General features: G+C 49.0%; 1 protein-coding gene across 1 annotated transcript in view; it reads left to right on the top strand.

Annotated features, from left to right (window-relative positions):
* Positions 1-22,459, top strand: part of Prp8 (pre-mRNA processing factor 8) — a 218,037-nt gene that overhangs the window by 15,505 nt on the left and 180,073 nt on the right. Inside the window, exon 3 of the mRNA XM_037433717.2 lies at positions 13,017-13,185. Coding sequence (XP_037289614.1) covers positions 13,017-13,185 — 169 coding nt within the window. The remainder of the gene's footprint in view (positions 1-13,016; positions 13,186-22,459) is intronic.

Here is a 22,459-nt window from a genome sequence, read left to right as displayed (position 1 = left end):
AAGAACACCAGATGGCTTTAATTTCCGGAGCTTTCCACTACTACTTCTCTTATAATCATATGGTGGCACATTAAGCCCCAGAATTATTATAGGCTTCCACTCGCATACTGGCACCTCATGCCCATTGCATACTCATGCCCACTAACACTCATAAGTACTCACTCAGTTTCACCCTCGCCTACTAATGCCCATGGGTACTCGTTCCAGTTTATACTCACACCCACTCACACTCATAAGTGCACTCTCACAGGCCACATTTACTTGGACTTATCAATAGTCACCCACATTCATACTCGCGTGCACTCACATACCTACTAGCTCAAGTTCACACACCTTCACAGACTCGCAGCACTTAACACTCTACTCATCTATTCAGACTCGTACGTACTCTATCACGTCCACACTCACGCCATTTCACACTCATAGTCACTCATTCATGTTCCTACTCACACCTGCTCATACCCATTGATACTCACTGGTTTTCAGTTGATGAGTTCAAGGGGTGAGTTCAACTAGTGGGGTGGAAAAACTGGTCTTTTTGAATTTTGACAAAAAGAAAATATGTTACATTGAAATTGCGAAATAGTGTGAATGCGATAGCAACATGTCGTAGTTTTACACGAAGTAAGGCTTGCAGCAAACTCTCTTTGATCTGATGTTGCACAACTACAAAGTACTGGTGTATGGGAATAGTACAGTTGCTCGAAAGAGAGGTTGCTGTCGCGCCGTTTTTGCATCAGTGGTGACACAGCACTAGTAAAGGTCACAACATGCAGAGTGGTCTATGAGCCGTTCACTGATGTTTATGGATAGCACTCACTCCCATATGCATGCGTGAGGCAGGGGGAGGGGGGGTGGTGGCCATGCCCCTGCCACCTATTAAAGAGGGGCGGGGCTCCCTGTCTGCCCCCTAGATTGACCTAGTAAGGAGCAGGTACTGCGATGAATTTTCCTCCCACTGCGCCCGCTTACGCTCAAGCACGCCAACGCTCGCCACAGCGCCCTAAATGTTCATAGTTGCTGCGCCTGCCACCCAGCCCTCCCTTCCCAGTTTTCTGGCATTCCTTATGTTCTTTCGCCTAGGGGAATACTGGCGGGACATTTCCTTCCTTTTTGAGGAGCAAGTGATGGCAGGTTTGGCATGCGGGATAATGGTACTGCATGCACCCTCCATGCAACAGAGATGGCCCGCTTCTATCATCTTTGCTTCAGCCGTGTTCTTCGCCAACATTCGCTAGTGTAGAGAGTGTTGGCCACTTGTTCCCACGACGTGATACTTGGATGGGATTTTTTAGTGACGCCACCATGCCGTAATTGACTGCGCTCGCGCGCAGGTGGAATTTTCTGTGTTTTCTGATGCGCCATCTACTGACAATGAGCTCACTCACCTTGGCAAGCTTCTTGTTGCTTCCGACATAGATGTTCCCCCACTTAGTGCCATCGTTGTCCCCGTCAATCGCACTGAATTGTCCGGCTCTACCGTTGTGTTCTCCCCATCTGACGTTTTCATACGCCGCCACGGTACGTCTCTGCCATACGCCGTTCTGCCACCTCACCAAGATACTTCCGGAATTGTCGTTTGGAATCCTAGCTCGTGCCCTCTCACCTTAAAAGCTCACGAAACACTGGGCTATGTTCTTCCTGTTGATGACAACGTTATTGTGCCTATTGAGTCCCACGACCTTGGCCAGCAACTTCAACTGAACGCTGTTACTCATCCTTTTACGCGGGATGACTACTACTCGGATATCTTCGATCGTTCCATTGACAGCAAACTTCCTCTGGATCAACGGAACCAGCTAATAACCCTTCTGCATGAATTCCGTGATTCATTTGACCTTCCTCAAAAGGCACTGAGTCAAACTAACACCGTCCCTCGCACAATCTACACTGGAACGCACCCTCCTTTGCGGCAACGCCCCTACCACGTATCACCCAAGGAACGAAGTGTAATTGCAGAGCACGTAGACGATATGCTTCATCGCGGTGTCATCAAGCCATCTTCTAGCCCTTGGTCTTCACCTGTTGTGCTAGTGAAGAAAAAAGATGGTTCGATTAGATTTTGTGTCGATTACCGGCGACTGAACAAAATTACACGGAAAGATGTGTACCCTCTTCCCCGCATCGACGACACTATCGATAGCCTACAAGGTGCCGAATTCTTTTCTTCGCTGGACTTACGTTCAGGTTACTGGCAGGTTCCGATGGCAGAGTGTGATCGTCCCAAAACAGCGTTCGTTATGCCGGATGGCCTATACGAATTCACAGTTATGCCATTCGGTCTGTGCAATGCACCTGCAACGTTTGAACGAATGATGGACAGCGTTTTACACGGCCTCAAATGGCAGATTTGCTTATGTTACCTTGATGATGTTATCGTATTTTCTCCTGATTTCCCTACCCACGTCGACCGTCTGCGCACAATTCTTCAGTGCCTTACTAAGGCAAACCTACAGCTTAACCTAAAGAAGTGCCGCTTCGGGGCTCGCCAACTTACTATACTTGGTCACGTTGTGTCAGAGGATGAAATTAGCTCCAACCCGGACAAACTTCGAGCCATAGCTAACTTTCCGAAGCTGACTTCACTCAAAGAACTTAAGAGCTTCATCGGCTTGTGCTCGTATTTTCGCCGATTCGTCCACAACTTTGCATCAATAATAGCCCCACTTACGCAACTACTGAATGGTCCAGCTAATCTTTCTAACTGGACCTCGGCATGCGATGAAGCCTTCCTTACACTGCGCCGCCTGCTTACGTCGCCACCCATTCTATGCCATTGCGATCCAAGTGCCCCCACTCAAGTGCACACAGACGACAGTGGTCTTGGTCTGGGAGCCGTACTCGCGCAACGAAAGCCCGGTATTCCAGAGTACGTCGTCGCATATGCAAACTGCGCACTCACGAAAGCGGAAATGAACTACTCCATAACTGAAAAAGAATGCCTCGCAATCGTTTGGGCGTTAAGCAAATTTCGTTCTTACTTGTACGAACAGAGTTCTGACGTTGTGACAGACCACCACGCACTTTGTTGGTTGGCGTCGCTAAAAGATCCTTCAGGTCGCCTTGGACGTTGGGCTCTTCGCCTACAAGAATTCGACATTCGTGTCGTCTCTCGCTCAGGATGAAAACACTCTGATGCGGACGCCCTCTCACGATCACCAGTGAAATCCAGCGCAGAGCTGCATTCGGACGCCAACTTTCCCATCGCTCCCATTTTCGTCTCAAGCATGTCGTCTGAACTGCGGAAAGACCCATGGATAAAATCTCTCCTCAACATTCTTTCTGACTCCTCAACGTATGCGTACCCATGCGCTCTTCGCCGCCAAGCCACACATTTCGAGATACGGGATGCGCAACTATACCGCAGAAACTACCATGCGGATGGCCGTAAATGGCTCTTGGTTATACCACGCCACATGCGATCTGATGTCTGTGCGTATTGTCACGCCGACCCACAACATGCTCACGCTGGTGTGTTAAAAACATATCACCGGATCCGCCAGCGTTACTACTGGCGTGGTATGTACACCTTTGTACAAAAATACATTCGGTCCTGTTCATTATGCCAACAACTAAAGACAACAACTAAAGAATCCGGCCCATTCTCCCGGATTATTACAGCCTCTACCGTGTCCGGCGGGCCCTTCTGACCGCGTTGGAATCGATTTATATGGTCCCCTTCCGTACACTGCCACAGGAAATCGATGGATCATTGTCGTGGTCGACCATCTGATGAGGTATGCTGAAACAGCTCCACTACCTACGGCTGGTGCACGTGACGTAGCCAATTTCGTCTTGCGACGCTTCGTACTGCGTCATGGGGCACCACGTGAACTGCTGAGTGATCGAGGGCGTGTCTTTTTATCCGAAGTTGTACTACTTCTTCGGGCATGCCGCACGGTACACTGCACCTCTACAGCCTACCACCCGCAGACCAACGGTCTAACTGAGCGCTTCAACCGAACGTAGGAGACATGCTCGCCATGTATGTCAATTCCGACAAATCGAACTGGGATTTTATTCTTCCATTTGTGACTTATGCGTACAACACCGCGATGCAGTCAACCACAGGCTTCTCGCCTTTCTTTCTTTTATATGGGCGTGAGCCATGCTCCATTCTTGACACCATTTTGCCGTATCGTCCCGACGTCTCAGAGTTCAACCCTCTCTTTGAAATTGTGCACCACGCTGAAGAGTGTCATCAGTTGGCCTGATCATTCATCTCGGACAAGCAAGCACTCGAAAAAGACTGCCACGACCGCGACCAGCAAGTCGAGACTTTTGCCGTGGGCTCGCTCGTCTGGCCTCAACTGCCCTTCCACTCCCCAGGTCTGTCCTTTAAGTTTGGCCTAAGTTTCACGGTCCTTATCGCGTGGTCGAACGTCGATCTCATGTAACATACGTGATCGAGCCGGTCACGCCATCTACAGACAGGCGACGCCTTGGTCGTGAGACTGTTCACGTGAGTCGTCTCAAGCCCTATTACGACCCACTCCTGCTCTCGTCACCTTGACTTGCCAGGATGGCTCGTCTTCGTTGCCGGCGTATTGTAGAGAGGAAGAAGATTACGTGCTGCAGTGGGTCACGCCTTTAGTGAGAGGAGCCAAGCGCGAGCGTTTGCCCCGAGTGCTGTGATTCCTGGGTCCGTTGCTGCCGCCCGCTTTCCGCATCAATAGACCTGCTGTGCAAGTACTACTTGCGCCAATAAACCCCGTTGCACTAGCTTTTACTCGCCGATAGAACTTACGGAGCGCGGAGCGATAGTATCGGTTTAGATGGAGCTAGATCACGGTGAGTGAGGCATACGTGCCATTGTCGCAAGTTTAATAAGAGGACGAAAGCGTTCAGATGAGGATGGATGCGAGACGCTGAAGCAGAGCGGTGGCCGTGGCGTCCAGCCGGCCAAAAGTACCCGAATGTTCTAAGCATCTCTCGCCACGAGCCATCGGCGCTCATCGTCTATTCATCCTGCCGGCTGGCTGCCACTAGTGCTGCGCTACGTGGGCTTCATACAGAAAATGATGGTAACAGGATAAACCTGTCCAAAGTGTTCATATTGTTGCTAGTAAAAGAAAAATGCAAAACCGCCCAATTATGCATGCATTTTTGCAGGGAAGCTGCAACGTCTCCACTGTAGAATTCTTTTGTTGGAAGAATAAAATGATCTGCCGCACTTCCATTTGTTCCGTTCTCGCCTTCACCACCCTTCTTATAGGTGATGTTTCCCTCCACCTATTTCTTTGTAAAAAACGCGTCCAATGTCAGCACTAAGTGCTGAACTTATCGGCATTTCGCACTTGTCGGCTACAACCTGTCATCTTCACTAGTGGTGTCAAGAACGCACAAAATAGAGTGAAATCATCGCGCGTGATAGTCATGCAAGACCAAAAAAAAGAAAAGATTGTGAGTGACTGCATGGCAAAGCCGTGTGGGAGACAATTGACAAAGGACATTGTTCTAGTATATGGAGCAATCGAGAACATGTACGCTAATGATGTCACGTGAATCACTGTTCTGGCACCATGAAATGCGCCAAAAAGACGAAGTAATATTGGCTATACAGTCAAATCTCATTAATTTGAACTTCCGGTTAATTCAAACTCGCGCTGCTCTCCCGTCATAGCTGTGTGTATTCCAATGGGCGAAAACACCCGGTAATTCGAAAGGGCAAGCACTTGTGATGTCCAATTCGCAGCGGCGCTTCCGACACCTCTACGCTGCACTCGAAGGAAAGATAAGGCTGCGTTGAAATGTTTGCTCTCTCTCAAATGCCCATCTGCGAGGCGCCTGTGCCACCCTTCTTTCTTTTCTGTCCCTGCCGTGTAAAGACACTTCTTTCAACGCCGTGCGCAAAGAAAGAGAAGGGAAAAAAAAGAAAGCTGACCTGGAGTGTTGGCTCTCTTTCAGCGCCAGTGCTACGCTTCCCCCTTTCTCGTCCCTGCCATGATAACCTTTCTTATTCAACAACGTGGGCGAAGAAAGCAAAAAAAAAAAAGCTGCCGTAGACTGTTTGTTCACTCTCTAATGAGGATCTGCTTCTCTTCTCGTGGAGAATTCCTCCTTTCTCATTCTGTGCTGGCCACGCTGCGGCTGCGGTGCAGAAGGTAGTAACGGAGACGCAGTCGTTGTTGTCATCGTCTTTAGAGAGTGTCTGCGCTGCACATTGCCGCATGCAACTTCTCTTGCCAGGAGAATGCTGAAGCCCAAGCAGAAATGCTTTGCGAGCTGAGTGCGAAATTGACTCACTGCAAGGCAAGCGTGTGAAGACGCGCATCACTGATTACTTCAATTAATGACAGATGTCCTGTGATTTGTGAATAATTGTAAGTCTTCTGAAACTTCCCCTTCGTGTGTTAGCTCATTGCACATGCAACTCTGCATGGTGAGCCCTCCATTCATTTAGCTTTCATTAATGCGAACTTTTTTGATTCGAACAAATTTTCGGGCCCCTTTGAGTTAGAATTATCGAGATTCGACTGTATTTACATCTGTACATTTTAACATGCTTGAAATGAGGCCTGAGGCATAAAGTTTGTTCCTGGAAGATAAATGCGTGCCTTCCGCTCGGCTGACTGGTATTTTAAGCCTTCAGAGGTGGTATAAATCAGGGCACAGTAACTGTGAAGCATGCCGTTAAAACAAGATAGCCTTTTGGCATTTAATAAACAGTGCTAAACTGGCATGGTAGCATTCAGCCGCTCCTAATATAAGCATCGAGGTAGCATTACATGTACTCGCGCTACTCATGAAACAATCGAGCGCATAGGAGCTCATATAAGGATCAATTCTTTAGATATCCAAGGGACTATCGACATAATCACTGTATGTTTTCGTCGCTGTTTTGTTACTTCACTCTTCGTTGTGCGTTCGACTACGATTATTGTATCATGGCTCGGTGTGCTGCTTGCAATACGCACATCAACCAGGGAGCATCTAGGTGCATTTATGCGGAATCCGATTGTAGTATTCTTTGATGATCAGCAGTCCCTCAAACAGAGAATGACTCTGTACAATTTTGATGCACCTGCACATTCATTTTTGCAACCATGAAGCGTAGCAGACGTTGAGACGTTTAAATTTCAGTAATGCCTTACAAGCAGTCTAAATGCGCAGTTACACGCTTTCGAAGGCTATTGCACGCGAGCATCACATGCAGACGCTCTCTTCAGTACTATGGCAACTACACCGCCACCGCTATCATCGCCCGTCGGAACATCACCCAAGACGCGGCTATGCAGTGCAGCGTGGCCGCTTCGTTCGTGACACTGCCCTCAACCCTTTCTCACCGCACTAGCGGGGCAAGCGGGCGCTGGGGCTTGTCGGCGCAACAGTGGAGACGGCGCCTCCTCTCTGCCTCGCCTTCTCATTGAGTGCGTTGCATTCGAGAATGTGTGTGAATCTTCGAAGCGGTTTCCTTCCTCTGTGGTTTGCGCTCACGCAGAGACTTCGTTGGCTCAGTGCCGGAAGTGACAATTATAGGGGTCTTAATTTATAGATCTGCACATGTGGGCAATGTTCATTGGCAGCCTGCGTACGCAGGGTTATCCCAGACAGCCAAATGAAACTGTAATAACGAGTTGACACCGTTATGTGCATTTTTGTACTAGTTTACATGTGGGAATAATGCAATAAATTATCAAGGGTGATCGTATGCTGACTGCAGATTGTCTGCACTGCTGAAGGCTCAATATGTCGCCTTTGGATACGGTTTCGTGTAACCCCTAATAACATGTGCACAGGGGTGGAAGTGCTGCGCTATTCTGCACCAATCTGACCTGCTGTGCCAAGTGGCGCCTAAACGGTAATTTGCGTGTGCAACGTCAAACTTAGTCGAGTTTTATCATCAACTGAGCAAAATGTGTGGGCTACACAAAGGACGCAACCGCGTTCATATCAAATTAGTTCGGTGACGTCTTATTTCGGTTCATGCATGAATCTTGTTTAGGTGGTGTTGGTGGGCATACCTAATCATGCGACTCTATATATGATTTAACAGCAAAGCTGTTAGCCAAACCATATAAACTGTGGCATACAAGGTTGTGTGCTCCTTACGGGTTAGGAGCTCCATGTCTGCCTTGTAGACGTCAACATAAAAGAATTTCATATGAAGTTTTGGTTGCTAAAAAAATTTGGTGTCTGAGTTTTGAGACTTGCCCAAATTTCTTGCCCAAATTTCAGGTCCAAAACGGCGTTAACTGAGACCGTCCTTGTGGGGTCTCGAATGGCGAGTGCGCGCCACGCCACGCTCTTGGAGTGAACGGACACAGTAGACGCGGTCGGGGCAAACAAAACACACATACACATTTATTTAACTAATTTAGATGATGATATCGCCCGCTGGATGATACGCCAATTGTAATTAACACGCTACCATACAAACAACATAACACAGTAACACACCAAACACACAATTCCCGTAAACTCCAAAACATGACAAAGGCACAACATGACAAACACACTAACACACCCAAGGCGGCGTCATCAACGCTTCACTTACCACGTGGGCCCACAGGAGGCGGCCCGCGGTGCCGTCCACGGCAGACCCACTGTAAGAGACAACCGTTCGCGGCAGCCGCCACGTGCAGAAGAGACTCGCTCAACTCTCGCCCGCCACCAAGGCCTGCCTTCCGCCAGGGGTCACCCGCTGGCGCTACCACTCTACCAACAGTGGTACTCAACGCGAACACAGCACCATCTATCGTCCTGCGGTTGTCACCCCCGAAATACGGCTTCTGTGCAAGACAGGCGCGCCACGCGGTGCAAACAACTTTACAGGGGGTGCCAGCACCTCCACATTTCCTCAATCTTAAATTAAACCATATCACGAAAAAAAAAAAGAGATAAGCTACACAAGCTTTAACAAAAAAAAAAATGTCATCACATGTTCATAATGTCCTTGCACCACGACACTGCCGCCGGTCTACACTGCTGCACTGTCCGGCTCGACTTCACCTCAGTACCGGCCCCGCAACGGCAACGTTGCCGTCGGCGCGACAAACCGCCACTAGCGCCGATACGTCTTCCAGTTGCGACCAGCACTCACGAGGGCGCCAGACAGCAGGCAGTTGCGCAGGTCCCAGGCATCTCCATCGCCCGACCTTATGACCACATTCCTGGCCAGCGACGCTGACGATGTGTAGAAGACAGCCGGCCGTGGATGACATCTCTCCTGCTGAATACATCGACAACAAAAAACCTCGAAAGAAACAATGGAGCAGGGCCTAGGGAAGGGAGCTTCCGGCTTTTCGGCCACGTGGTACGATGGTCAGTACTGCTAGCTAATACATCGGCGGCGGCCGAGACGCCCAGCAAAAATAAAAAAAGGTCACCTTTCCTAATTCGTGCATCGCAAGATAAAAAAAAGTGAGGGACGCAGAGCGCAACACCTCAATGCCACGATCCACCTAGTTGTGCCACGTGCGACAGGCGGCTGCGCAGAGCCTTAGGCCTAATGAGTCGCTCGGCTACAACCGGCATCCACCCAGCACCCAGCCTAGACGCAGAAGAGGCAGCCGCGAGGAGACGTCCACTCTGTGAGGTGGCCCTATCGCTCGGCGCACACAGCAGCTTACCGAACGACCGGTGTCCACCGCCCCGGGCGGCGTCACGACGCTTCGGCGTTGAGCCACTAAACAAGTCAGCAACGACGCCCGGCTCCCTGAGGCCAAAAAGATAGAAGAAGCTACTTACAAAAAATCGGACCACCCACGAGGCTTCCGTACTCACTCGCTTCGGGCCTGGCCTACAAACTACGTGCTCTAGGCCTTGCTCACTCCAGAATGCAGACCGCATGGCTCTCGTCCCAAATCAACGTTTTTGAAAACTAACAACAAAAAGAACAACACTTGCGAGCAAAAAATAAAATTAAAATTCAATCTGCCGACAAATTCAAACACGTCACAAAACCAATCTCCTCGCTTCTCAACAAAGCACACCATCGACGCTAGCAAAGAAGTCCCCCCTAGGCCTACTCTCCGGCTCTAACAAAAGCTTGTACCGAACCACAAAAACTCGTCCGATACTCCAACAGCTCCAAATTGGGCAGCCAGTGTGGGGTATCGAATGGCGAGTGCACGCCACGCTACGCTCTTGGAGTGAACGAACACAGTAGATGCGGTCGGGGCAAACAAAATACACATACATATTTATTTAACTAATTTAGACGACGATATCGCCCGCCAAATGATATATCAATTGTAATTAACACACTACCATACAAACAACACAACACAGTAACACACCAAACATGCAATTTCCATACACTCCAAAACATGACAAACACACAACATGACAAACACACTAACACACCCAAGGCGTCGTCGCCAACGCTTCACTCACGACGTGGGCCCACCACAGGTGGCCCGCGGTGCCGTCCACGGCAGATCCACCGTAATGACAACCGTTCGCGGCAGCCGCCACGCGCAGAAGAGACTCGCTCAGCTCTCGCCTGCCACCAAGACCTGCCTTCCGCCAGGGATCATCCGCCGGTGCTACCACTCTACCAACAGTGGTACTCAACGCAAACACAGCGCCATCTATCGTCGTGCGGTGGTCACCGCCGAAATACGGCTTCTGTGCGAGACAGGTGTGCCACGCGGCGCAAGCAACTTCACACAGGGTGTCAGCACCCCCACAATCTTTGCCACATTCATTGTCTCCATGTTAGAACCAGAATTTTCTAGGGTCAATACATTTGTGACCATAGCGGGGCTTGAAAGGTAGCTTTGCTGCAATACAAAATTTTCGTGAGGGGAAGCATACTAATTATCTCAAGGGGTCACTTAAAGAGAAACTAAAGTCAAATAACAATTTACGTCAGAGTGAAAGCTCAATGTATGACAACATGTAAACCCTACTTACCGAGAAATTTAGGTATGGGCACAAGAACACAAGCGCCGCAGTTGGACATTTTCAAAATGATCCCAATGACATCAGACAGACTGCCTACAAATAATCACTAGTAATCGATTTAACTGCGCTAAATAAAGAACCTTCCGTGCATTAAGAGGCGCAATAAAATGCTGCTTGTTCGTTTCTGTTTGATACATGAAAAAGAAGAACCGCCGGACATTACTATGAGGAATGGTGCGAGTGGTTCTAAAATTCAATTTTCGTGTGGTTACACAGGAGAGGTAGTGCCATTACTATGGGGGATGGCGCAAGTCGTTCGAAAATTCAATTCTCACATGGTTTTATGGGACAGGTGGTGCCATCTAGTGGGGCGCAGTTGAAACAAATGCGTCTGCAATCTCGAAGTCAATGACGGGAAATTGATCAATGGCCGTTGTTGCTACTGTGGCTCCCGCTGATTTCACTCTGGTGCTACCAGCGCAGTAAAGCAGGGCAAAGTGCATGGCAACACTGACGGGAAACGGTCCTGTTGGTTTGCTTGTTGGGGGGGGGGGGGGGGTAATTCGAAGTGCACTAACCCGATGCGGAGCAGTAAAACGTGATTTTATTTCAAAATAGGCCCTTCCTTGGCACGAAAGTAACACTACGAGGTTTCTGGACTGTCATTTCAACAATAAATGTCAACTTAATGGTTGGCTTTAGTGTCCCTTTAACCGAATGGTGATCCCCGCCGCGTTGGTCTAGTGGCTAAAGTACTCGACTGCTGACCCGCAGGTCGCGGGTTCAAATCCCGGCTGCGGCGGCTGCATTTCCGATGGAGGCGGAAATGTTGTAGGCCCGTGTACTCAGATTTGGGTGCACGTTAAAAGAACCCCAGGTGGTCAAAATTTCCGGAGCCCTCCACTACGGCGTCTCTCATAATCATATGGTGGTTTTGGGACGTTAAACCCCACAAATCCTAACTGAATGGTGATTGTGTTTTATCTTTTAAAAAGTCACAGTTTTGTCGCAAAGGCGAAGCAATGAACAGGATAGCAACAAATTGGCAGGTGATGCGCACAATGGCAAGCAGATCGAAACGTGCCTTGTGTTTCTCACGCACAAATGACGCACGAAGCGTACTTACAAGTACAGATTAATGCGAATAAGCATCTCAGTTGTTACTTCAGTGTGTCTAAAAACCGCGTCTTTTTTGCGAACGGAGACTGTGCAACGATTGCAGTGACCTTTGTGCACCCGGTAACTACAACAGGATTGTTCTGGTGAAAGCCAAAGGCCAGCCAAGATGTACGATTGTCCCCACTGCGAGATAAGCATGCGCGTTAGCGTACACCATGCTCCCTCTCCGCGGGGCAAAGTATGCGTGGGAGATGAGAGGGCATGCCGCTGCGTCCTGACAATGGGGCCAGCTTGCTGGTGATTCTGGAAGCATGATAGTTCCCCCCTCGAGATGCTCATCACCTGCGGTAAGTGGTAGATATAAATAGCTTGCCGTTTGAACGTTGGAGAAGGTGTTCCTTTGTGGCTCAGTGGTTAATGCCTCGCACTTAAAATTCAGAGGTCTCATGTTCGATTCCGGGCGCCGGAGTCTTTTTCTGAAATATTTTTATTTATTGCGTTTTCATATATATAGATGAGTATGCATATATTATGAATGACGGCGACGCCGACGGCAAAATCCAGCCGAGAGTGTTCATATGGTTGCTATAATATAATAATATTGGACAGTAGCGGATCTTGAAAGGCAGCTTTGCTGCAATATGAGAATGTGATGAGGTGAAGCATACTACAGTTCTGCAGGTGTCACTTTCAATTAGACGTTGACTGCATGTGTCTGGAAATTCCGAATAGTTCGAATAGTATGTTGAATAGCAAATACTATTAAAAAATATTTTAAATTTCAGATATTTGCACACCCCAACTTGAAAGAGTAGCGTAAGGTCAAAAACGAGACGCGCTGTCTCTGTCTCTTCGTTGTTTTTCTCGTTAACCTTGCACGATGTCTTTCAGGCCAATGTTTCACCTCACCATTCCAAAATGGCTTTTTGTGTAAAAGACCTGCTAAAAACTCATTGAACTTGAAAAGAGTGCTTTGCAGTATTAAAGGCAACTTGATGCTTGAAATCCTGTACCCAGATAGTGAAATATGAGTTACTTACTTGCAGCACGCAAGTGGCAGCAGTTGCAGTCCAAGCGGTATGCTGAAAAGCGCAAGTTTGGCTTTGTGGATGCACAGAAGGAAGACATGCCACCGGAGCACATCCGCAAGATCATTCGTGACCATGGTGACATGAGCAGTCGCAAGTATCGGCATGACAAGCGCGTTTACCTGGGGTGAGCTTCTTTTCGCTAGGCTAAGTATTATTTGTTCTTTTGGTGATGTCTTTGTCCAAAAGTAGACACAGCTTTTATACCCTCTAGAAAGAGATGCTGTAATGCAGTTAAAATAGCAGACAATTAGGCATTCTAAAATTTTACTATTTAATGAACTTAAATTGTGCTTGACTGTGTTTATGATAATCAGTATAGACTGTGGCGTAGTTTTCTATTGGTCTTGGCATTACGTTCAGAAGAATTTCTGCTTTGAACTTGCAAAAGGTAAGTGTGCATTAAATCCCGAGTATGAATAGTAAAGGCAGGTGCTTTATCTAAGGGTAACGAGCCTGAGCCTATTTGCATTAGTGCCATCCTAACTATTAGTGCCATCCAGTAGGCACCATTGTAGGTGCAGGGTGCGTGGAGGTCCTTGGAATCTTTGAAAACTCTTGAATTTGAAATATGTATTTTCAAGTCCCTTAAAAGTCCTGGAATTATTTGCTGTCCTTAAAAATTCTTGAATTTCCTGAGTAGTGCACTCTCATATCAGCATCCTAAATGTGGCAGATCAGTGTGTCAACTTGTCAAACTCCCCATTTTCGACGCAGTAATATGCAGCATGGGCGCACATGGTCTCATATGAAAAAAAAAAGGATGTGGGATAAAAAAAAAAGCTAGTTTTGTTGCGAGAGCGAAGTACTGAATGCTATGGCAAAAGGTTAGAATGTGACACGAAGAAGGGCAAGAAACTCAATACATGCAACGTGCCTTTCAAGCTCAAAGGACTCGCAAAAAGAATATGCACTGGACAAGTACTAGTGAACAACTGTCACAGCTCGACACTGGAAGCGTGCTGCTTTAAACACCAAGAAGGATGCTAGAAAAGAACACGCATGTAACCACCGGATGAGTGCAAATTAACCACTGCCACTATTGTAACCCTGGTGTTGAAGCGGCGTGCTGCAAGCGTCTGCTGTGCACAAGCCATCGCTCTTGATGAGGTGGTGCCATCAAATTTCAAGGCTATAGCAAGCGTCGTGTGGGTTTCCTCTGTATGCAAGGACATTCCACATGAATGGTCAGACTATGAAAATTTTTAGAATATATTTTAATTCACTTCCAAAGTGTACCTTATGGTGACCCCGCTACTAACTGCAGCGGACGATCACCGCGGGTTCACGCTTAGCTAGCCACAGGGCCGCTACTCCATTTACTCGTGTGTAGCGCACCGCTCCGCGCGTGCTCAACTAATAAGGCGTTTAGCGCGGCGCGGCAAATAGACAGTGTTCTAATGCAAAAATACACAACACTTTAGTGCCTCTGGCGGCACCCCGAACAATAGTACAACGTCCGCTCCCGGGACGCGGGTAGCAAAGGCACCCGCACGCGGACGTTCACAGTAATGGGAAAACCGCGAGCACGTCGCAGCTGGCAATGGCGAGCTTTGACACGCCGGTCGGGAAAAGGTCCCTCGCGGCTATGCTGCGCACCCTCACGATGGCCAATGAGCCTGGTCGCGAGTGTTAGGGCAAACCTCGTACGCGTAGGCCTACGGCAAGTGCGGCTCGTTGCGGTACGACCACTTCAAGCACTAGGCACCGCTGTGGGCTTAGCGTACGCTACCGAAGCTAGCACTCAAGTAAACACGCCTGTCGAGGTGCCCAAGGCCACCCCTGGCAGGCTACAGTCCGGCGATTCCCAAAGGGGACGCGGACGAAGGAAAACACGTGCTTACCCGGCGCCGACCACGGAAAAAAGAGCGCTCTCTCAGCGCGCGCGTACCGCGTGCCGTGCCCGCACGTGGTGCCATCTATCGCCATGCGTCGTTATCAGAGCAGGAAAAGCAAAAGGGTGTGGCCGTGCGGCGGAATGCCCGCGAAATGGTCGCAGGCGCGCCTCAGATCCCCACAACCTAAAAGCTCATTCTCTGTATCGAGGCCCATTAGGAGTGCGGCCAACACTGACATAGTTCTATGGAAAGGGCAACCAAAGTTGTAGTTATGTCACACCAGATCTGTAGTGAGGTGAGTGACCTCCAGGCTTCTGCCACGTTTGCGTACCGGCAAAGCATCGCGGCTGCTGCACGTAGTGGCGCGTTTGTTTTTGCAGGTGCTTGTGTTGCACATGTGTGCGAGAGCAGATGATACTCAGAATGATGCGCACATGAGATCATGTGACTAAGTCATCTACACTGTTATGTCCCTGCTCGAATCGGTCCCCACAAACCAAAACTGAAAATTGTCCACATCACAATAAGGTGATGTTAAATTATTTACCGAAAATAAATGAATCTTGGTGCATGTGTCGTGCTTGTTGGAGCTATTGTGCATGTGTCGTGCTTGTTGGAGCTATTGGAAACACTTGCAGGAAAGAATATTGTGCCTCTTTTAAGGCCTAATTACGCATACGTGTTGAAGCCTGTCAGCGCATAACTTCTTGACATCACGCCCTCTTTTTTATGGAGAGCGAGGTAAAGGGTGCAGTGCCTCGTCAAAAAGCCAGGTACCGAAATGCTGTAACGCTTGTGTGAGGTCAAGCCTTTGCAGTTTTGCAAATCCATGGGGGGTTTGGCTTACTGCTAACCATGCGTCATTCGTGACCTGAGCATTGCCGAAGGCTTTACACATGCTGGAGAAGCCACTGCGCCTTTCGTGCGACTTGGATGAGGCGAAGGAAAAATCATTTTATGCTACTGAAGTGCACTGACTAGGAAATGACAGGTTTTTATGTACAGCAGTAGTTATTGTTTCACCAACCGCACAAAAAAAATTATGCATGTTTAACATGGTTTGCGTACTGCGGTGACATCGAAATGTTTTCTCAGTTGTGCAGAACGCCAACACCACAACTATATTACGTAACCGCTCAACGACTCAGTTAAAGTAGCATGAGTGTGTACAAAGAGATAAGGTCCAGCACACACTGAAGAGAGATCGAACTGACCAAAGTCGTCACTCTGCATCGGTCATTCTTTCTTCTCGCGATGTTGCTGCCGCTGCCAGGTCTGAAAAAGCCAGACATACCTGTAGTGAAGGTGAAATCTGTGCTCTCATTGCTCGCCCCTCTCAAGCACTATACTTAATGCTTTTTTGATAGCTTTGTACATTTTCCTTCCAAACTACACTGAAGAGAAAAAAAGCTTGTGTTGCATGTTTTTTGCTTGTGTAGTGCGTGAACCTGCAAAATTGTGAACCTGCCGCTAGCTTTCGTCGCAGATGACGTCAATGAAGTGCATACCTTCTATACATTCATACATTTATCTGAAATGACATTATGCTAAATGTTTTGAATTTGTTTGGTGAACTTCACAGAGCTCGTAGTGGAGTAGCACAGTGGACTCCCAATAAACGAAACTCGCTTAAATGAAAATGCCTCATTTACGGAACTAAACGGGCTCATATGGCTGAGTTTTTATGTGTTGCGCAGTACAATTCATCGATTAATCGACAGTGCTTATTGATCGCCTACGGTTAAACGGCACAAACTACAAACACAGCATATTCTCGCTCAGGCTAAAGGTAGTCTCACAACCATGGCAACACCTTGAAACAAGCCAATCCAGTAGCCATTTTCACTTGTGGCTGTGGGAGCCGAGTCGGCTAGTCAGTTGTGTGTTAGGCCTATTCGTGCGGCCAAGTGCGGTGGATCACGCTGTTATTTCAGCCAGGTGGAAAGGAAGTGGCCGCACCATGCACTCTTGCTTGAAAAAAAGCTGTGAATTCTTCAGGAGCTTGATCGAAGCGGCCTGCGCAAGACGGAGGTGGCGAAAAAATACGACATCCCGAAATCGACGCTGTCACGAATCCACAATGATAGAGAAAAGATTGAAGGCACTTGAAAGAACGGGACCTTTACATCTAAACGGATACGTATGCGGACGTCGCCTTATTAACAACTAGAAAAAGTTCTTTTTCTCTGGTTCAAACGTGCGCAAAGTTCCAATTTGCCCATAAGCGGACCAATTCTCAAGCAGAAAGCTCGAGAGATCGCCATGCAAATGGGTGTTGAGAACTTCATCCTAAGCGACGAATTGCTCTACCGCTTCAAAACACACCATGGCCTAGTCTTCAAAGCAATCTCAGGCGAGAGTGCTGCATTCAACAGGGGCGTCGCAGGGAAATTTTGATTGATGCGCTTTGAGCCACGAGACGTCTTCAACGTTGACGAGATGGGTCTTTTTTATAAGGCGCTTCCATCAGACACTCACCTTCAAAGGCGAAGCCTGTTGTGGAGGAAAACGCAGTAAAGATTGCATCACTCTGCTGGTGGGTGCAAACATGGCAGGAGATGAGAAATTGAAGCTGTTGGTAATAGGAAAATCAAGGCAACCACATTGTTTCAAAGGTGTTTGACACTTCCCGTTGTGTACCATGTGAACGGAAGAGGGTGGATGACCATGGCCATTTTCGAAAACTGGCTACGGAAGGAAGACGCAAGATTTACAAGGCAAGGCAGGATGGTTGTCTTCATCATAGATAATTGCCCAGCTCATGGCCAGCTTTGTGCAGACAGCAGGAAATGCTACAGCATAGATTTATTGGCAGCCATCCACATTTTGGCTCATGCCTGGGAGCAAGTGAAGGCAACAACAATACACAAATGCTTTCATCATGCTGGCTTTCAAGTGCAAGAAGCAGTAACTGATTAAGAAGAAAGCTCTGCTGACGCCGACATTGAGGCAGTAATCAGTGAGGTTGTGTCCTCGGCCCCATTCATGCTACAGGACTACTAATCGATGGATGAAAATGTTCGTACCTGTCGTGAAAAGACTGTCAAGGAAATGATTGCCGATGTGCAAGATGAGGATCAACCTTCCAGCGATGAATGAGACGACAATATCGCCAGTGGAGTGGTGCCACCAGACCGATCAGCTAAAGAGGCTGTTGAACTTTTGCAGTGCATTTTGAGCATGAGGCTTGTCTAGATTTTCTGGCTAGTTTGTCAGGCATGGGTGCGTACCTTGTGAAAAAACAACTCTAGCTTGCCAAACAAACCACCCTTCACTCCTTTTTTTCTCCTATTCATCCTCATGAGTAAGGTGAGGTTTGTGCAATTTGAATAAAAGTTTTGATTCACTAAATAAGTGTACTTTGCTTAAATGAAACTTCTGATAAATGGAACAGTTTTATGGATTTTCTTCGAGTTCTGTTTAAGAATAGTTGACTGTATCTCAATCTGTGTTGTAAGACTTCATTGTGAGTTGCGAGCTTTTTTTTTTTTACTGTCTAATACTTGCAGACTTATCCGAGTTAGTCATTATTAACATTGTAACAAGCGTGTTCTTCAGAGGAGTTTTAGCAAGAAACTCGCCAGGGCAAGCAAGACAGCTGCAACACAGAAAACAGGAGGCCGAGAGCCCGACACACGAACTTCGTCGTCTTTTCTCTCCCTGGCACAGAGCTAGCGCCGATGTGCACTGGTACGATTTCCTCCCCGCACAAAGAGGAGCCATCCTGGCGATGGCGATTTAAGGAAAAGACGATATAGGTGGGTCGTAGCAGGGCTTAAGTCGCGCAACGTGAACTGTTTCGCGGCCTCGGCAGCGATGATCGGGCGATGGGTTGACCGGCTCGACGACGTAGTTTACGGGAGATGTCTGTTCCAGTATGCAGTAAGGACCGTGGTACCGTGACAAAAGTTTAGTGGAAAGTCCGAGAGTTGTGGACGGGACCCAAAGCCAGACCAGCTTTCCCAGGGAGTAATGGGCATCAGACGCAGCTGTGTCATGACGGAATTTTTGGCGCGACTGATCTTGCGTGGTGTACGAGCGAGCCAGTTTACGGCACTTTTCAGCGTAAGCAGCAGTTTGAGAGATGGGATTGCCCTCAGAAACGTCCGGTTGGTACGGCAGAATAGTGTCCATAGAAGATGAAGGCTCACGTCCATACAGGAGAAAGGAGGGCATTAGTGAGGCACTCGAGAACTTGTTCAAGGCGAGCGATATGAAAGGGGAAATCTGCAGAAAAAACCACTATGTCATCTAAGTAGCATAGACAAGTCTGCCATTTGAAGCCTCTGAAAATGGTGTCCATCATTCTTTCGAAGGTAGCAGGTGCCTTGCAAAGGCCGAAAGGCATTACGTTAAATTCGTATAAACCGTCAGGGGTGACGAACGCTGTTTTCGGACGGTTGGCTTCAGCCATGGGCACTTGCCAGTAGCCTGAGGGCAAATCCAATGATGAGGAATATTCGGCTCCTTGAAGGCAGTCCAGGGCGTCGTCGATGCGGGGTAGGGGATAAACATCCTTCCATGTAATCTTGTTTAGATGGCGGTGGTCAACGCAAAATCTTATTGAACCGTCTTTTTTCCGCACCAGCACGACAGGGGAGGCCCAGGGACTGTTCGATTCCTGAATCACGCCACGTTTCAGCATGTCATCGACGTTGTTGCTAATAATGCGGCGCTCGGCATGCGATACCCGGAAGGGACGCTGTCGCAGGGGAGCATGATGACCGGTGTCAATACGATGAGTCACTGCAGACGTGAGCCCCAATAATGGCTGGCCAACGTCGAAAGAGGCACGAAAGCGTTGAAGCAGTTGAACAACCTTTGTGCGCTGGACTGACGTAAGCGTGTTATCGATGCTAGCAGGAGGATGTCTTGGGCAGGGGAGGTTGTAGCCGCGGCGGAGGTGATGGCATTTATCGTCAACGGCGTCTTTTCGCACGTTGCATCCAAAGGGAAGATGGCCTCAAAACTGTCTAAATGTCCAACACATTCGCAGCGTAACAGAGTTGTCGAGCAAGGAAAGGGATTGCACGCGTAAACCACACCGGCACCATGCACAAGGGTAACGACGGCAAATGGGAGTATGAGGTTCCGTCGGCATGCACAGTCTTCAGACAGTGTAAACAGAACGGTCAAATCACAAACTGAGTCAGAGGAAACGGACACCAGGGTGGCAGAGAACGGAGAAATGATAGCGTCAGCAGCGACAACCAATTTAGGCACCGGCCTCGGGACGTCGACGACTGTGGTACTGAAAGGGGACAAAGCGAGTCGAGCTCCAGCGCAGTCAACGAGCGCATCATGTGTAGAAAGGAAGTACCAACCGAGGATCACGTCATGGGACACATCTGGTAGGACAACGAATTCCACAATGTAGAATGCGTCGTTGATAACAAGACGTGCCGTGCACGCCGCCACAGGCTTAACGTGCTGCGAGCTCGCCGTCCGTAATTAAAGATCAGAAACAGGTGTGGTCACTTTCTGCAGTTTGCGGCACAAAAGTTCACTTAAAACAGAAACAGCAGCTCCTGTGTCGACAAAAGCGTTCGTCGCGACACCATCAATAATAACCGTGATCTCGTTCGGAGGCGAAAGATGAGGCCTTGAAATTTTCGACGAGGGCACAGTTCGTGCCTCAGGAACTGCGGCTCTTAGTTTTCCTCTTGCATGGGGTTGGTACGGCGGAGCATAGGAGAAATGGAGCGGCGCCGGGGTGGAGGAGATCGACGTGAGGGGGAACTGGCACGGCGCGAATAAGCGCCGGATGAGTCGGCGGAAACAGGGTATCCTGGATGCTGTGGCATGTAGTCGAGGTTGGGGTTGTAATCATTGCCATAAGCACTGACTGTTGCGCTGACAACGACAGTGACGCGCAACATGGCCAGGAATGCCGCAGGCGTAGCAGATGGGCCTGTTGTCTGGAATGCGCCAAGGGTTGTGAGGGGGTCTGGGAGGCGAGAGGGGTTGCTCGAGAACCGGGCGTATTGGGTGAACAGGGCGTGGTGGCGAGTAGAAGTTGGTGACTGGGGCGGATGGTGTTGGCGACGGTCGAGCATAGGGTCGGGTAACGGCCTCCGCATAGGTGAGAGGTGCTGCAGGCTGCGTTGGTGGTACAGGAGGTGGAACCGCCTCAACAACTTGAGCTTGAATGACACGACGGAGTGAGTGGTCCAGTGCCGTGGGACTCTCGGTGACAGACGTGGCAATAGAGAGCTGACGAGCCACTTCCTCACGGATGTATTGTTTAATTTGCGGCAGTAAGGTGGAATATTCAGCGCCAGTGTTCTTAGCTTCCAAAGATGAGAGTTCCACTGTGGGAATTCCGGCGCGACGGGTAGAAAGGCACTCTTTGCGCAGCTCGTCAAAGCTTTGGCACAGTTCAATGACTTGCGCTACTGTCTGGGGGCACTTGGCTACCAGCATATGAAATGCATCGTCATCTATGCCTTTCTGTATGTGCCTTATTTTGTCAGACTCCGCCATAGATGCATTCATGCGTTTACATAGATCAATGACGTCCTCAATATAACTCGTAAACGTCTCACCGTTCCTTTGGGCTCTGGCACGGAGGCGATTGCCCCGCCGCGGTGCTCTAGTGGCTAAGGTACTCGGCTGCTGACCCGCAGGTCGCTGGTTCGATTCCCGGCTGCGACGGCTGCATTTCCGATGGAGGCGGAAATGTTGTAGGCCCGTGTACTCAGATTTGGGTACACGTTAAAGAGCCCAGGTGGTCGAAATTTCCGGAGCCCTCCACTACGGCGTCTCTCATAATCATATGGTGGTTTTGGGACGTTAAACCCCACAAATTAATCAAATCAATCTGGCACGGAGGCGATGTTCGGCGCGAAGCTTGCGCACTTCAGGCCGACCGAAGAACGAAGTGATGATTTGCTTGAAGGCCGACCAGGTGGTGAACTCGGCTTCATGGTTGTAGTACGATTGTTTCGCCACATCGGTCAGATAGAAGCTGACGTGCGTCAACTTGGTAGGGTCATCCCATTTGTTGGCACTGCTAACACGCTCAAACTCTACCAGCCAGTCGTTGACGTCAAGTTCGTCACTGCCGCTGAACATCGGAGGGTCATGTTGACGAAGCGTCCCAGCACACATGACCGTAGGTGGTGCTTGGGAAGGAGCGGCGTCCTCGGCCATTCCGGGGGCAGATGGTAAAGTACGGCTGCGGAGCTCCAGGACGAAAAGGGGGACAACCCAGCAGCGCTCCACCAAATGTAACAAGCGTGTTCTTCACAGGAGTTTCAGCAAGAAACTCGCCAGGGCAAGCAAGACAGCTGCAGCACAGAAATTGGGAGGCCGAGAGCGCGACACACATACTTCGTCGTCTTTTCTCTCCCTGCTAGCGCCGATGTGCACCGGTACAACATCATTAACATATATATTTATTCATCTTTATATAAGTGAAATACCACTCTAATGGATGATCTTCGTGGATGCTAGTTCATCGCCATTTAGGAGGTCCGCTCCCTCATCGCACACGCAAAAAAACTTGCTGCATACGGTGTGTCGTGACATCCGTACAGTAGCTTGAACGTCTAGAGACCTGCG

Source organism: Rhipicephalus microplus, chromosome 3 (genome assembly GCF_043290135.1).
Source record: "Rhipicephalus microplus isolate Deutch F79 chromosome 3, USDA_Rmic, whole genome shotgun sequence".
NCBI lineage: Eukaryota > Metazoa > Arthropoda > Arachnida > Ixodida > Ixodidae > Rhipicephalus > Rhipicephalus microplus.
This window is presented reverse-complemented; position numbering and strand designations above follow the sequence as displayed.